At 37.6% G+C, this 16,838-nt stretch overlaps 2 protein-coding genes across 10 annotated transcripts in view; one reads left to right on the top strand and one right to left on the bottom strand.

Moving 5' to 3' along the window:
- Gyc88E (Guanylyl cyclase at 88E) overlaps positions 1 to 16,838 on the top strand; it is a 45,535-nt gene that overhangs the window by 20,616 nt on the left and 8,081 nt on the right. The window contains exon 1 of one of the 2 annotated variants that reach the window (XM_070286370.1): positions 13,270 to 13,433. The exons of the other annotated variant lie outside the window; for it this stretch is intronic. The gene's annotated coding sequence lies outside the window, so the exon portion shown is untranslated. Of the gene's footprint in view, positions 1 to 13,269; positions 13,434 to 16,838 lie in introns of those variants that run through there. 2 annotated transcript variants of the gene reach the window in all.
- Mf (myofilin) lies at positions 4,112 to 13,668 on the bottom strand. 8 transcript variants are annotated; one of them, XM_017170780.3, is made up of 9 exons: positions 13,583 to 13,668; positions 12,452 to 12,593; positions 11,773 to 11,982; positions 9,896 to 9,965; positions 9,722 to 9,831; positions 7,367 to 7,729; positions 6,029 to 6,259; positions 5,256 to 5,438; positions 4,112 to 4,827 (listed from the first exon to the last, which is right to left on the bottom strand). In XM_017170780.3, exons 2-8 carry the CDS (start codon positions 12,540 to 12,542, stop codon positions 5,416 to 5,418), a joined length of 1,098 nt encoding a protein of 365 aa, XP_017026269.1. In that variant the 5' UTR covers positions 12,543 to 12,593; positions 13,583 to 13,668; the 3' UTR covers positions 4,112 to 4,827; positions 5,256 to 5,415. The 8 variants fall into 8 exon arrangements, with proteins under 8 accessions (XP_017026269.1, XP_017026279.1, XP_017026295.1 ...); XM_017170790.3 differs by having other exon boundaries at positions 7,523 to 7,729; XM_017170806.3 differs by having other exon boundaries at positions 7,523 to 7,729; positions 9,896 to 9,944.

The raw sequence follows: 16,838 nt of genomic DNA, 5'->3' as shown, positions 1-16,838 counted from the left end.
GGGACCACGGACCTTCGTTTCATGGAGATTTGGCAACGGCGACTGACAAATGGCAGCGAAAGTATCGCTAATTTTTCGATATAATATTTTTGATAAATGACCTGTTTTACCCAGCTCGTGGAACGAAGGAAAGAAGATGGATATGGATGCTTTCCAGCTAATCACTTAGCGCGTCTCAGGCAGAGATTTCGCGGAATCCAGCCGCCGCACAGTAGCGCCTTTTCTCATTTAGCGTTGCAAAAATCATATCTTTTGAACCAAATAAGGTAATCGAATAATTTAAACGGCATTGGGCAGGTAATTGTTGTAAAATATATATATGTACTGCATAAAGTACCACGCCCACAAATACGCCTTTTTAAAGGGTATCAAAGTAAAAAAATAATTTTTTTTCAATGAAAACAATTTTTACACAAAAATTTTTATTTAATTTTTTATGTTTATTTTTATGTATTTGCTCAAATAAAAATAATTTGAAAAGTGAAAAAAAATTTTTTTTAATTGGAAGTGTAACCGCCACGCGCTTCAGTTAGTATATTTCTTGAAATGTATGAAATTGTGTCGGTATTTTGGTATATTTTACCCTGAGTTGTTTTGGTTTTTTGCGTTGCATTTCCGCAGACGCAGCTCGACGCAGCCGATGAAAGTTAATTCTGGTCCAGGAAAGATCCACGTAACTTGTAGTCATAGTGTAGTCAGTGGCCGGCATTGGCGTCAAAAGATATAGACTACTTTAGGCAGAAAAAGGTGAAAAAATGGACACCTATCAGGTAGCGATTTACCTGTAGAAGCCCAAACCAAAGTGTCGTTTTTTTTAGGTTCTTTAATAGTTTATGAATGTATCTATCATTTAAAGTAAAAACCATGACCATTGGTTTTATGGTTTTTTTGTAATATTACCTGAAAGTCGACCAATTTACACATTTTTTTTGTATGATTCAAAATACGAAACAAAGTTCAACTTTAAATGCTCATAACTTCTACAAAAAAAAATCTTAAAATTGATTTTATTGCAGATTCTGAATCCTTGTTAAATTTCCTGTCGAATAAGTATGGTTAAAATCGTTTTTGCGAACATGACTTTTTTGATTTTTGCAACGCTAATTGTTCGAGAGGCGCTACTGTGCGCCGGACACATTAATCAGCTCCTGGCTGATCAATCAAAGTTGCAGTCTCAAATAGCAAAAGAGAAAAACGTTCTCTTTGCGCCTTCCCCCAAACAAATGAAATGATTACTCTTTTAGTAAAATATAGTTTATACAACTTAATTGTAAAAGAAATTGTAAACTGCTAAATGCAGGAATTTTAAGTAACAAACTAAAACTACATACATAGTCAGATTTCATGGCTAATAATCTAAAGAGTTTCTCTGATTTCAACTTTCTCAAAATGTTTCAAGCTACTTGGATAATAAGTACGAAAGAGTCTTACCTGACTTCAGCTACTTACCCGCAGGTTTTACCCTTACCCTATTGTTTCGCAGAAAGGTTCTCAGGTGTTATGTCCGGACTAATGGCAAAGTAGTTTTTCGCAGTTTTCCTTATTTTGCGAGCTGCCTTCTCGACACTTTCTTTTCCCGCCCGTGTCCCTCAAAAAGTTCTTTACTTATATCTCAAACTTCAGCTAAGCTCCTTGTGTGGGTGGTTATTTGTTAACCAAGCAGCTGTTGCACTCACAAATGCGACAGACGGCATGGCAGGCAACATGGCGTATGAGCAATGCTGCGAGTAAAAGCTTCATGGCGTATGAGCAATTTCAAGAGGGGGAAGTGGTAATGTGTTGCTGGCTGATGATTGCTGGTAGCAGCTTTTCATCGCCTTAAGTTCAATTTTCATTCATTAAGGAAACCTAAGCTCAACCAAAATAATTTCTCATTTAACTTTAACTCGACCTTCAATACAGCAGGGAAACCCTGTAGTCCCCTCCTTGTAATAATCATAACTAATTAATGTTGCCGCCCCATCATTGTCTGGCGAAGAAAGGAAAATCCATAATGGCACAGTTCAAGCACCTTCCCTCGGGGTGGTTTCCCTTCAACACAATCGACCATCGAGGCTGCGGGATACCATCAATTGAAACATTTTCACTTTCATTCATCTCTGACCGACTGACTTCTGCTTGGATAAATTAAATTCAAGTGTCTGGTGTAATTAATTTTCCTGACCCAAAGCGGCAGTCAAGCAGACAAAATTCCACGCTTGACTTACGTTGGCCTTAAATTCGTGGTTTTTCACAGAATGTAACCACAAATAGTCATCGGGCGAACCCTTTTCGAAAGACAATGGAAAGTGCAGGCCTAAAAGTGGGCAATGCTGTCCCCACTTCCGCCTCGCATGTGTATTTGTGACGGGCATGTCAAGTGGCCAACACGACGTACATACGAGAGGCAGGGACCCTGACCAATTAGCACAGGAACTGTCAGTTATGGCCAACTCTCAGGCACGTGCATTTGATGGCCAGCGATAGCCGGAAAAAAGTTTTACCAAGACATAAATCTCCAGTTCGGGCTTCCCAGAGAGGAGAAAAAAAGGCGAAAAACAAGGACGTCAGCAACAGGCGCTGAATGAACCGCAGATGACAACCAGACGAGGCGAACGCAAACATTTTGACAGATAACAGCAACCGCAATTTGGGCCATCGCAACTTATGGGATCGGTTCTTTATTTTTACTGCATCTTAAACTTGGGCTGACAACTTAAAGATGTCACAGTTGGTTATGCTTTCTAGAGGATAATTTAAGTTTTGAAAAAGGCTTATCGGAGTAGAATCAAGTGAGTTCTAGCTTGGCAGGATATGATTGCTTCGTAACAAGTCTAAAGTCTTCTCAGCAATTTCATGTAGCTTTTTAAATTCTTTATTCATTTCTGACTTGAAGAATATATATTTCTTAGTTAAATATAAGAATAGTTACATTCCTGCCAATGGAAGCGCATCTCAATCATACCTCTTTGTGTCCGCAGCAGCCCAAGCTCATTGTTCCCTTCTTCCTGTTTGCCTTCAATAAGTCAATTAAACTTGACAGGATGAAGGATAGGTCCAAATGTGAATCACGGTCTAGTTTCACACTCCACGCATTCCCGAACATGCGCCTCCATTAATCCCACTCCCCCGGCTCAACTCATTGAGGAATACGAACAAAGGCGTTGGGGAAAACATTCATCTCAGCTCATTTCGCACAAAGCCATTTCCATGACTGAGCAGAAAGTGGGCCGCAAAAGAATTCGGCCACGGTTTTTCGGCCTGATTATATATGTAATGCATATTCTGTCATGGGAATTAATAAACATTTTAATTAAAGGGGCCTTAGACATACCGAAAAATTGCAAAGTCTGCACGTGACTGGGCAAACATTTTCCAATTGCCCCCGAACACACACATACACACTCGCTTACCCGGGGGAGCGCAGTTAAAAAGCAATTGAAATGCTATTGGAACATGGCAGTTGAGATCTCCCGGGGGCTGGGTCTGACATTGCATTGACCTTTGCCAAATAGAAAATTCGTTGGAATCAATAATTAAGTGAAAAGGAGAAAAAAAAAACACATCTATATGTAGTCACAAATGACCAGTAACAATAAAGGAGCAAAGAAAATTAAGGCGATTGAAGAGCAAACACAATGAAGCGTGTTCCATACACCAAGGACTTGGACTCCTGACTTTTCCCCATCCCCGCAGAATTTTCCCCAGCCCATGGCATAGACAAATGGCAGGCGGAGAATATGAGCGAGCAAGAAGTGCGAAACAATTGCGTGCTCAACGCCAAAAACGTCAAAGTAACACAAAAATTGGAGCAATGAGGCAGTAAATGTAAAGATAAATGGCCCAGGCCGCTGGGCAAGGGGGAAATGCAAGGAAAGCGCTCAGAAAAAGCGGGGTCAACGAGGCCCAATGGAAGTTGTGTTGTGTCGCGACAAGGTGGCCCCATTCTTTAAGGTTCAAGGATACCGGCAATGTCATTAAAAAGTTGACAAGTTAAAAGTAATTTTTAGTTGATTATTCCAAAGAATTACAAAAATAATATCTTAATGTAATTAACTATATGCCATTTAATATATTTAATTAATCAACTTTACAAAATTAGAAAACCCTTCCAATAACTGTAACCATGCTGTAGGTTTTTAGAAGTTTTTTTTTATTATTATTCATAATTTTGTATTTTTTTAGTTTTGTTACAAATTGAAAATGTTGAGTATATGTATGGATAGGCCGAATGTTGGATGTGTTATGGCAGATATACATATCCCCTATACAGTTTTCTAAATGTTACCTTGCTCCGCAACAGGGGCAATATTTTTTACAAGTACATATAAATAATATTTATATATTTAGCATCTAAAATATACAAAAAAGGAACAATTTATGACACCCATTGACCTTGTGATGTTCGCGGCTCAAATGGGAACTCATAAGTTGATTTTATTGTTTTTATTATAATAAATGTAAATCGATTTTTTTCATATTCTTGCGCTTAACATATAAGACATGATCTTAAAAAGTTGAGAAAATAAAAATAAATAGAGAGTTTGAGTTCGGTTCGGTTATTTTTTCTACGGGAAGTACGCACTTCTTGGCAAAAAGTTTTCAGACTCCCCCCGGCGAGGGGGGGGGTTCGAGCAGTTTTGAAAAAATTCAAACGTTGTTGGCGTATGTTGAGACTGAGTAAGAGAATCAACTCATCTTGCTACTGTCAGCTGATTTCCAGTATTCCAAAGCTTGGTGTCGTTGTTTTGGGGCCCCTTGTGATGCATTCGTTCTTGATGTTGTTCAGGATGTTCTTGTTGTTTTGTATTTCGTTGTTTTCGTTCGTTTACAAAATTGAGCGGTGAGCTGTAGACCGAAAAATGTGCATTATTATTAGTCACAATATCCAAGGGATTGTTTAAGTAAACATATAATAATAATTGGAAATACATGGCGTGCAAAAGTTGTCTCAAATGTTTGCTACAAATGTTAAATACAATTTGGAAAGTCTCTTTAGTTTGGGCAATATTTCAATGTTCGTCAGTAAATAATCAATCCAAATATTTAAGAATTTTATTTATTGCCACAACTATAGAGCCTCAATATCATAACTACTATGTATATATCTATTTTTTGTTAACAACTCTACATGTTTGGGACAAACTAATAATATGGCATACTACAGGACCACTTTTTTCAGGGGATTTTTGGGGTGAACACTACAAGTCATTTGTGTAGCTTCTACAATGAACAAATTTGTCGATTACATGCTGTTTTTTTTATTTTTTTCTTACCAATTTGTTTCTTTTTACAGTTCGTTACATGTAATTTATGTAAAATTAAGTACAAAAAAATTACAGAAGTGCTATATGATTGATATAGCGTCGCTTTGTTATTAGAGCTATACGATTTTTTTGTTTTATTTTTTTCTGATCTTGAATCTATATATTTTGTTTAGAATATATCCTCTGCCTCGGCTGTTTATGATAATTAAGATGTAAAAATAGAAATAATAATGTTAAATATTATTTGAAAATGTCTTGGGAATAATATAATTTAAAAGAAAACCATGAAAGAAAGTTTAATGCTTATTCCCAAAATGGTTTGAATTGTAATCTTTTAGATCGCTTTTACCAAACATTCCTATTCTTAACTTTGTAACCATAATTTTGTGGATTTTAAGCATTATCCTTTGATCTGGTGCAATTTCATTTCTCTCATGCTTTTATGGAAATTTTCTAAGTGCTTTCTAAGGGAGTGTGTTCCAATTCAAAGATATTTACAAACTTTGTATGTACAGCATAGATCTTACCAATCCGAGCCTAATCATAAGATATGGCCAAATGAGCTCCCAATAATTTTGATAATAATTTTCTTCAAAAATTGGTAAGACCAAGATGTGTCGAATCGCTACAGATTTGAATTCTTGAAAATGGCTGCCTAAAAGTATGCTATGAAGTATGAACTCCGCATATAGCATACTTTCAATTTTAAAAGGATTCCAAACCAATAGCGATTTTTGTGATTTATATATTTATCTTTATAGAATATAGAATTTAAGACTTACGTGTCAGGGGCCTGGCTGGGTGCTTGGACCACAGGTAGCGGTTCTTCACCGGCGACAGGTAAGAGTCGCGGGCCACGGGGCTCGAGGCACGGGGCACCGAGGTGGCGCGGAAGGGCACAAGGTCGTCCACGTCCCACCAGAAGGGATCGCGCACGATCGAGGAGATCGGCAAGTTGGGGCTGGGGCTCAGCAGGTCCCTGAACCGGTTGCGGGGATGGAAGATCGGGAGTCCTGTTTTTGTTGGTGGCATTTTCAGTAGCATTCAGAGTCGGCAGGGATGGATGTAATGTCCGATACACAATCGGAGATGTTGTGGGGATTTCAATTGGGTTTGTTTGTAATGTTGTTGCAATGTATACAAGAAGAGCAGAAAGAAAAATATTTTTTGTTTTTGCTATGTTTTTAAACTAAAATAAAAGTAAATCAAATAAAAAAAAACAACGCTTTAACAATCAACAATAATTTGATATTTTCCATGCGTATGTTGGGGTTTCGTTGTGGAAAAAATACCAAAGGGACATATGGCGGGGAAAATGCTTGGGTAAAATGATAAGGAAATGCGAAAGTCGGGAAAATAGATTGATAGAAAGAGGGTGGCATATGGAAGGATGATGCAGAGGCGCTACAGTGGGCACATCGAAATGCGAACCAGTATATGAAGGTGTGTTTCTGGTTTTTATTTAATACGGAATGCAAATCGATTTACTGGAACGTTATTTTAATTTGTTGAAATTAGTACCAGAAAGTTAATTGGATATTATTATATCAAGAAGTAGCATCTTTGATGCTTTCTAAGTAAATTAAATTTTTTTTCAGATAATTTTAATTGTAAAACTTGAATGGCTGTCAAATATCAGAGGATTTCCACTGTATCCTAGATTATTTGGAGTTGCTACTTGTCACTTTCCTTCAGAAAATCGATTTGCATCCGGGGACTAAAAGCACGGCGCTTACACTTCGGGCAACACTGTACTAATTTTGCTGATGCTGCTGGCAAACTCAAACTCAAAGCACGACAAATACTCGTGCTGGCGAAGCCAAAGAGTGGAAATAATTTTGACAAATTATATAGCCACACGTGGCGGGGGTAGACCGGAGGTGGCTGTAGCAAGGGCAACTCGAATGCGTCGCGAAAAATATGGCAGCAATTTTTCAACGCGTTCGCCGCCCATTACCATCATCATTGCCACAACTCCGTCTTCAAAGAAGCCGACAAAAAACCACATCAAATTCAACAGTAACACGCAAATTTCGTCTCTTCTTGTATCGGGACAAATTTGAAATTTTTTTTTTTTAGGTTCTTAGGTGGGCAAGAAAAGAGTGAATTTGGATTTTTACCCTCAGCATCGTAGGCGACTTCAGTGGCACGGGGTCCCCAGCGACCGGCTTTGACGGGAGTGGGACTTGGCGAGCCGGCGCGCTCGAAAATACCGAGTGACCGACCGGGCGCATCGCCTGCTGCCGGATCGGCCTCGGCGATCGCGGGCAACTTACTTTCAAAGAGCTCATCCAGTGGTTCCAGCGAGCTGGCGCGGAAGCTTGGCCGCGTGAACGGGGCCAGGCTGGTGGCGCGGTCGAAGACCGAGGGTCCAGCACGGGGCACGCTGCCCTCGCGGTTCCAGTACGCCGGTGGGGGCACGTACGGCTCGCTGCCGGCACGGGTGCTGCGGGCGGGACGGAACGGCGAGGCCGAGCGACGAGCTGCAATTAGAGAGTTAAGTCACAGTAAGCAGGAGTCTACAGGAGGTGTCCCTATCAGGTCTTTTAAAAATACAGCGAAGAGAGGGATCTTAGCATCGAATTAAAGATCAATCATAACTAAGCCAAAACTCATGAATATCGATTACTTCACTGCATTTTGAACTAAGATTATAATAGCCTTTTATACCTTTAAAAAGACAATTGTTTCGTCCTGATCACTAAATACACTCTACATGACTATAAAAGATCTCTGCCCATCGGTTAATTTTACAATTCTTAAAAGGCATTGCAAGAATTCTGGCAACATATAGACATATCCGAAAGAAAACTAACAATAATATTTAAAAATTTATAGTACACAAATATGATAAATATATTTAATAAAATTTCTTATCTAGATCTAGAGCACAAATCACCTTATTTATCTTGGCGAAGATACATTTCCTAATTAAACTCCTTTGCTTTTCTAGTTTAATTACTTTTCTGCTGCCAGAAACCTGAGAGTCTTGTACTTACCAGAAGTAAAATCACCACCAAACCAACGATGTTCATAAAACGCTTACAATTGAAAGTGAACAACATACTAAACAAAATACATAGTTACAATTACACAAAACTGTGGGCACGAACCAATAGATACAGATACAATAATGGGAATTAAAATTGGGATTCCTCGTGGGAATCGTACAAGTGTCTGCCAGAGAACATGAAACATCAATACATCAATTTTCAATTGGAGAATTCGTTAAATATTTCATTTGAGGTCGTATACATTTTTAGTTTGTAATAGTAGTTTCTTTTGAGTATTGTTGGCAGTTTATTTACAGGCACCGCACAGTGTAATGTGAATTTCTATGCTTTGATTTTAGTAGTGAAACGAGGGACTTGGACGAGATACAACAGCAAAGTGGACGAGGTAGAAGACATTGAGAATATTAATATCGATGGGCGAGTGATGGGTTAGAAAATTAAAGACCAAAACGATTCTTCCGTTGTGAAGAAAAAGAGTTTCAAAACACATGTTGTCTGGATTGGAATTAAATTTGATTTTTATTATTATTATTAATTTGGAGGTTGATTCTTTAAAGTAACTGAAGTGTCATTTGTTCGGGTATAGCTGCCAGTGGGCACAGTGGGCTCAAGTGGTTGATTTAGCGGCAGAAACTAGGCTCTTTTGGTACAGCAGCTGTTAGAAGAGAGGCTTAAGATAATCGGGGATGAATGGGCTTCTTGTTTAGGAACGAATGAGTGGATGGGGCTCGTTAAGAATGTGTTTATTTGATTTTAAATATAATTAATCGCTACAATTAAAATTAGAGTTGCTCCTTTTTATAAATGTTTTGTTGTTGGTTTTATTACTTTTGTTGTTCTTGTTCTTGTTGTGTTTGTATAAGTTAATAATTAAGAAATAAAGTAAAGCATTTGTATATTTATATATATATATATTATACAATGAAACATTTAACGAAATTTTCACTCGATTTGACTATTGCTTCGGGTTTCGGGTATATTCCTTTTTACAGACAAAAGAAATTGATTACAATTAACTCTCGGCTTCCCTACGTATTGTTTAAGTTTAACAGATTTTGCGTAAATTTACAAGAGTCTTACTACGAGCTAAGCAAACAAAAGTAGTTGAGTTTTCGTTAACGCTCAGCGCTTCAAACTTTTATGGCTGCAAAATATAGGGTTTAAACGATAGAGTTTAGACTGAGAAATTAAAATCGTAACAAGTTTGAGAAGAGTCTGCATAAGTTAAGTGTTGGCTGAATTTGAAAAAAATTTCGTTGAGTTCGTCTTTGGATGTTTGATTCAGATTTTGATTTGCTATTTTTCATGTTCGTGCTTACATTTTGTAAATTAATTAAATTAATTTTCGTTGTTGATGTTGTTGTGTTGTTGCTGTTGTTTACTTTCCTGTTGATGTTGGTGTTGGTTTTTTTTGTTTGGATTTCTGGATTTGGTTTTAGAAAATGTCTTTGATATCCTTACCCTTGTTGAGCTCAGCCAGCAGCTTGTCCTCTGGCTCGTACTCCAGGGGCACCAGGGAGTTGGGGGTCAGTGGCTTGTCCCTCAAGTAGAGACCGTAGCGAGATGGGTACCTGCATTGGAATATGTCAAACAATTAAGTAATTCCCTCATGGCGGAGTGGGGACTGTGTTGTACCTGCGCTCGATCTCCTGCATGCGCTTCAGATGATCATTCCAGGCCTTCTCTGCGTCATAGTTAGCTGGAACTGTCCACAAAAACACAAAGTAAATATAGAGGCTCCCAGAAGGCTGTTCCCCAAGCTTGTTAGGTTTCCACAAGGCCTTGCAGCCAACAGAACAACACACACAGATTTGCTTACAGAGAGTGGTAGCTTGAAAGCGTGGGCTCACACGTCGTATGCGCAATGTCGATACGTACGCAATCCCAGAAAGCAATGTTATCATAGCGAAAGCAGCAAATAGAAGAGAGAGGGAATCGGGAAATCAGTAAAGCGTATTAAAGAGCAATATTTTGTGGGTGAGCTACGCCCAATGCCAGGTGAGTTACGGCTCGGGTTAGGTGTTAGGTCGAAACGGAGTTCATAGCAAACCCTTGATGACGCGGATGATGGACTGATGGACTGATGGACTGTTGATGGATGGATGCGACACACCACAGAGAGAGCAACTGCAGATTGTTTAAAGATTTTATTTCACACACAAAACACATACATATATATACAGTTGTATATACTGACTAACAAATAAATCATCCTCTGATCTCTCGATATTTAAACTAAAAGCTACACACAATCCTTTTCACTAAATTTAAGTTGTCTTTTGCCCAGAGAGAACAACAAATATATATATAAATATATATAGAGAGAGTGCGCATAAAATATCAAAAAATGTATATATCGCTCGGACATATATGTGTATTTATTTTGACGACACACACGCTTATGTATATTCTGAAACATTTATGAAAGAGAGAGAGAAAGAAAAAAACAATTGGTTAGTCCAACAAAAAAAAGGCGAAAAAACAAAAACTATAATTCGGGAAAACGGGGTACCAGGTTGAAGGTGGAAACGGGGGGCATGAGGATCTGTTTTTCGCCTGTGTGCTAGTGTGAGTGTGTGGAAATTCGGAAAATTCGGAAAAGAGAACTTTTGGTTTCTGCTCATCGAGGGCCGCCGCTGCCACAGTCATTTGATCCCAGAGCACGCACCAAAAACTGAGTCAAAAATTCCTCTTATGTACCTGACACACGGATATATAGCACATTCAGAAGTTGTGCTCGTGTGTGTGTGTGTGTCTGAGCATTTGTGTATTGTGTCTAAAATGTTTTTTTCTTTTTTTTTTTGTAATTTTTGAGGTCTTTTGCCAAAATCAACACAAACGAGTCGAAGCGAAACTTTCATTGACGTAATAGTATTTTGGCTTTTTGCGCTGGCATTTTTATTTTTAAATTTATGAAATCATAGCGGGCGCGCACACAAAGACTTAGTCGTAAAGGAAAAATCACAAAGTTATGGCGGATCTGAAATTCTGAAATTCAAGGTGTTGTCAAAAGCGTTTCGTGGCGCAGGCATTGGCGAAAATGCAATTCTGAGATGATCGGCAGATGGAGAGTGATTGAAGTGACTCGGCTAAACTGACGGACTGAGTGATTGATTGATTGATGGCGCGTCAGAGCGAGGCAAAAAAGCTTAGGTAGCTTATTACGTTCGGTTTCACCGAAGCCTTTATAGCCTTGCAAATCTCAATCAGGAGTCTAAATATAAACAAATCTATATCTTAAGTTAAAGCTTGTTTCCCAACCCATTTCAAAATTTTAATCTTTGCTTGAATCTAATTTTGATAATATTATACTGAACTTTTAGTTAAACTAGTTGATTTGAACCCATAATTTAAAGCCAGCTTTTGAACTGGAAACTACAAAATCGGACTCCACAAAATGTAAATTATATTATTCATCTTCCTGATTTTCTTCTATTTTTTTGCAAGGCTATCGAATCGAGAGTTAGGCGGGGGAATCAACTATATATTGCGTAGAGAATCGCAGGACTTACTTGTTCGGCTGTAGTGATGATCGTAGATGGCACGGGGCGAGTAGCCGTAGGTGTCGCGGCTCACTGGCAGATATCTGTAGCCAGAGGACTGGACGCGCTCGTTGGCGGTGGCGGGCTCGTCATAGATGCTCCTGTAGGTGGGCGAGTCCAGGTAGGAGCTGTAGGGGCGAGAGGCCCTGGGCGCCTCGTGGGCGCGGATATCCTCGGAGCCTATAAATAAGTATTTGGATAACCGAACGTTAGTCCATTGGCGCTAGAAATATTTCGGCTATTTTCACTATTTGGCTCAATGCCAGAGGGGGGCAAAAAATCTATCTATGAGTCTGTGCTTTGTTTAGAGCCTCGGCAGCACATATTCTACATTTTTCTCTCTACATACTTTTGGGTGGCGAAAAAGCTTTCCCAAGCATATGATATGACACCTGCCAAAAGAAATAGACTATATATATAGGCCAAGCTATTTGTGTTGCTCACTGCTCAAAGTTTAATAATATATGTATTTCGGAACGCAATTGAGTGTCCCTAAATCAGAATGATTTTTGAGTATTAATAAGATTCAACATTTTAATTTGGTAATTAAGTTTCTAAGTCTTCATTTTTATTGAGTCCATGCTCTAAAAGTACCTATATGAGCTTAAATTAAATAATTCTTCTAAAGGTATCTCTGCAAATTACTTACCCTTCAGGGACCTGATGTAGGACTGCCAGAATTTCGCCTTCTTGCTGGGGCTCTCATTGCGCCCAATCATTTCCAAATGGCTCTTGAACATGTTGATCGATTTGTTTTGGTTTGTTCACGAAATAATCGTTGAACTCGTTCGCTGCAATAGAGTTTGGGGTAGAAAGTCGTCTTTTAGAAAATTTTCCAAAGTTTGAGCACTCCAATCTTATTTATTTCCCGAGAAAATGCCTGGCAGCACACACGAATCCGAGTCGTTTTCCCCTCGATTGATGCGTTGTTATCTCAGTTTGGTTTTTTCGCTTGAGCGTTGAAAGTCTCTCGGTTCGAAAATAAACAGGCTGTGTGCCACTTTAAAGCAGTGCAAAGTTTATAAAATATATACATATAGCTAATATAATACCACGATCGGACAGCAGCAGCCACCGCAAGATCAATCTCACTAAAAATACATTTATTTTTCTTCGGTTTTTGTTGTTTTTCATTTTCTTGGGGCGGCTGCTTCTGGTTTGCTCAAATATAAAAATATTTTTTGTTGGATACAAAATTCACACTTCTGTGCCTGAGAGCTGGCAAAATCGTATATGTATATTCGAGATCGCTATATATATTTGTTGTATATATTGTTATCTATATCTGTGTACGAGCTGCAGCTAAGTTTTCTTTTATTTTTAAATGTCCTTGAGTTGAATTCGTTTTGTTATGCTGGCTTTCATGGGAATTACTTTAGTCTTGAATTGCGAAATTAAATTGCAAAAAATTGTAGAAGCTTTGAAATTTTATAAATTATTTATTAAATAATTTAAAAAATTAAATGCAAAATTGATTCGTTCTTGTTTTGTTTTATAAACGTTTCACTTCACGCTCGAAGCACTTCGGTATCAAATGTCATTCCGTATGATCCTCTTATATAATCAATGTCTTTCGCTTTTCATATTTTATTCATAATTCGGCCACATAATTTTGCATTATTTGTCACCAGGTAATTGTTATTTTCTTCACGGTATTTCTGCGATAAAAGCACTATTCATTCAATTGTATTTAATTCGTTTTGATTTCGTTTATAAATCCTTTTTAATTTCATTATTTTCCATTGGTATTTATTATTCAGTATACTTCGGGTTGGCTTACAATTTAAATTTACTCCTAAAAAATAGCGATCTATCCTCAACGAAGAATTTTTTCAAACTGCAAACCCCAAGAAAATTCGCCTCACCAATTTCCCTCGTTTCAGAATTTTGCCATTCCGTTTCGGCCCCAAAAGCACGGCGCATTCCTTTACGGCGTAGGTTGGCCCCATCCGTGAATCGCCGCTTGCCTGTCTGTGTGGGATGGGTTGGGATGGGATGGGAAAGCTCCGAGTGATCGAGTGATCGGTTATGGGAAAGCTTTCTGCTAGATCGTGTGAAATAGCCATAGCCACGGCCACCCATAGCCACCCATAGCACCCACTCATTCAAGACTCGTATCGCGATGACGCTCTGGCAATGATCATAAAAAGAAATCCCACGTATATGATCCCATATTTTGTTGTTTCCGAATGTCCCAAGGCATGTTTTATATTTTCGCCTGATTGTTTTCTGGCTTCCCGCATAATTTTAACTTTGCTCTCATTTTTTTTCTATACAATCACACATATATCTTTCCATAAATCCAGAGTCTTGTACTTATTATAAGTTGTTTCAAATGCTTTCTCTTTCTACTGATGTATATTTTATATTATTTTGTTGCATTGCACTTGGTTGGCCCAAAGGAAGTGCGTCAATTGTGGTATTGAATTGATCAATGAACTCGGCGCATCCATTAAAATTATCACAAAATCACAAAATGATGAATATATTTGCTTTTGTAAATACAGTATATATAAAAACATTGTATTAAGATGTATATAATATTTTGTATTCTTTTTTTTTAAAGGAAGGTATAAATACACAGATAAAAACAAGTTAAAAAACAAATATACAACCTTTTAAGTCTATGGGTATATACATTTTTACCATTCACATTTTTTTGAATGTTTACTTTTTCCTTCGGCTTTGCTTTTACTTAAAATCGAAAAACCATTTGCATGTACAAGCCAACATAGTTAAATAAACAAAAACCACCCAGTAAAATATAACCCCCAACTTTGAACACCAACAAAAAATATGTGATAATAAATCAACTTTGAATACCAGGGAATATTATTTAATTGCTACTATTTTCGGAAAAGCTAAAAAGAATATAACATAAGCATTAGCATTGTAAATGTAATATATAATATTTAAAATAAAAACATTGTGAGGAAGCAAAATCTTATCTATTCCTTTATACCAATTTAAAATTTCTCCTGAAATTATAATACTCTATTGAAGGGTACAAATTTGACTTCCCACGTGCTGCCTAATATTTGGTAATATAAACACAAATTATTCAACAGAAATTCCCCTGAAAATGTATAAACAAAGACAGCGTAAAGCCAACCTAGTCCTCTACAATTACAACGGGTTGAAGGGCAGATCAGAGATCTTTCCCTGGGAGGTAGTATATATCTGGCTATTTATAGGAAATATATTTTCATGGAGACCGTAGTGACCTTACATGGGTCTTCCGGTGATGTGTTTTCTTTGCTCCGTCAAGTCAAGGCCAGATGCAAGTGCATTCAAACGTTCTTTTGACCTTGTTTATTGTTGAATTTTACCCTTAAACAAACTTTTGAACGTCATTTAAACTTGAACTTGACTTTCATTAGCCGAATGCGGTTTAACGAACCAGAGCGAAAATTCGAATAAAAAAATGCTTAGAAACTCTGGGGAAATTGGGAAATACCTGGCAAAGGTTTTTCAATTGATTCGGTGATTAAACTTTTACTTTCTGGCACACTTTTTTGGCTTCTCATGTGCTCGAGTTGAGCAACTATTTATTTCACTTTCCTTTTTTTTTTATTTTTCCAATTTAAATTTAGATTGGCTTGCAGTTCAATTAGCATTTTAAAATTTCTTTGATGTTGCGGTGAAGGGCACCCAGGATCAATGTACCCAAAAAAGAACGTGGATCTCTATCCAGCTAAGCAAATTGAAATAATTAAAATTTCCAAGTAAATGTGTATATTATACTATAGACGCCTCTTGAGAAATGAGGTCAAAATGTAAGCTCATTATTTAGCGACACACATGCCAAACAATGTCGAATAATTTGTCGTAGAGAACGCCCTATATTTCATTGTACATTGTGTATGCACAACTCAATTATAAATTACATTCACCAGTGGTGCTGGTTTTTACCTGGCACCCATAGAGTACAAGGGTTGTACAACTTAGTGACAACAGAAATATATTTTAGAGCTGGATCTTCAAAATGAAAACACACTGATCATGTTTATTGAATCTTTTAAACAACAAACCTGTGTTGCACAACATACTTCTAGCAACACTTGGCTAGCAACATATTCTTGTGCATTCCGTAATGTAAGAGTTAAACTTTTATACAAAGATGATGCAGCCATCCCTTAATTTAACCCACATGCTTTCGGTACCGGGTATTCCACAGTCGGCATCACTCCACTGCGGCTTTCTTGCATGTTTTTAGGAATTCCAACAAATAATTTATCTACATTTTATTACTCTCGCACTTGGTCTCTAATAAATCGCCTCCCCAATGTGAAGGTCGATTGTAATTTTCTCGAGTGAAATCAAATGAAACTAAACGAAAAGCAAATTATAAAGATTCTACAATGTCAGCGTGGCGTATGAGCAATTTGTTTTGGCCTCACCCAGCTCACAAAAGCAACAAGAAATATTCTACAAATATCATTTTGAGTCATAGCAGATAAGAAAAAATAAATAAATCTAATCCTTTTGTTTCAAATTTGCAATCTTTATATTTGCACTGCTTTTAGATGCTCTACTCATTTGGGATTTAACTAATAAGCCTGAGAATTTAGTTTTCACTTCCCTTAAAACCTTATAACTATTTCAAAATCAATTAAATATTAATTATATCTAAAATTCACTTATTTTGTTAAGTATTCCCTCTGTCCTATTTAGAGTCTCGTCAAAACAAACTTAACCTTTTAGACAGAGTTCCTGTTTTTAGCCCGGGTCGTCATCTGGGGACTCATAAATAGAGCTTAATGTTCTTTGATGCCAGAGCCGAAAAGCTTTCCCTCACTCTACGCTGGGCAACATACAAACCGAATATAAATACACACATAATGCGGCACTAATACATAGTTTTGGCGAGTCTATATATAACAATGTTTAACCTTAACATATAGCAGACACCTTCAAATGAATTTTTCTCGAAATATAAAAATAAATATGTGTACCCGATAGATCGTGTGGATATAGGTTTGCTCTCGCATGATTTTGCAGCTGAAATCTGTATCTACATAGTCTACGGCCAGCTA

The sequence above is a fragment of the Drosophila kikkawai genome, chromosome 3R (genome assembly GCF_030179895.1).
Source record: "Drosophila kikkawai strain 14028-0561.14 chromosome 3R, DkikHiC1v2, whole genome shotgun sequence".
NCBI lineage: Eukaryota > Metazoa > Arthropoda > Insecta > Diptera > Drosophilidae > Drosophila > Drosophila kikkawai.
This window is presented reverse-complemented; position numbering and strand designations above follow the sequence as displayed.

Excerpts from the sequence above, each read along its gene's own strand:
- Mf (XM_017170780.3), bottom strand. The coding sequence starts at position 12,542 with ATGTTCAAGAGCCATTTGGAAATGATTGGGCGCAATGAGAGCCCCAGC. Across the intron at positions 9,966-11,772 it reads TCATCACTACAGCCGAACAA|TTCCAGCTAACTATGACGCA; the intron begins GTAAGTCCTGCG and ends TTTTGTGGACAG. Across the intron at positions 6,260-7,366 it reads AGTCGCCTACGATGCTGAGG|GACTCCCGATCTTCCATCCC; the intron begins GTAAAAATCCAA and ends CAACAAAAACAG.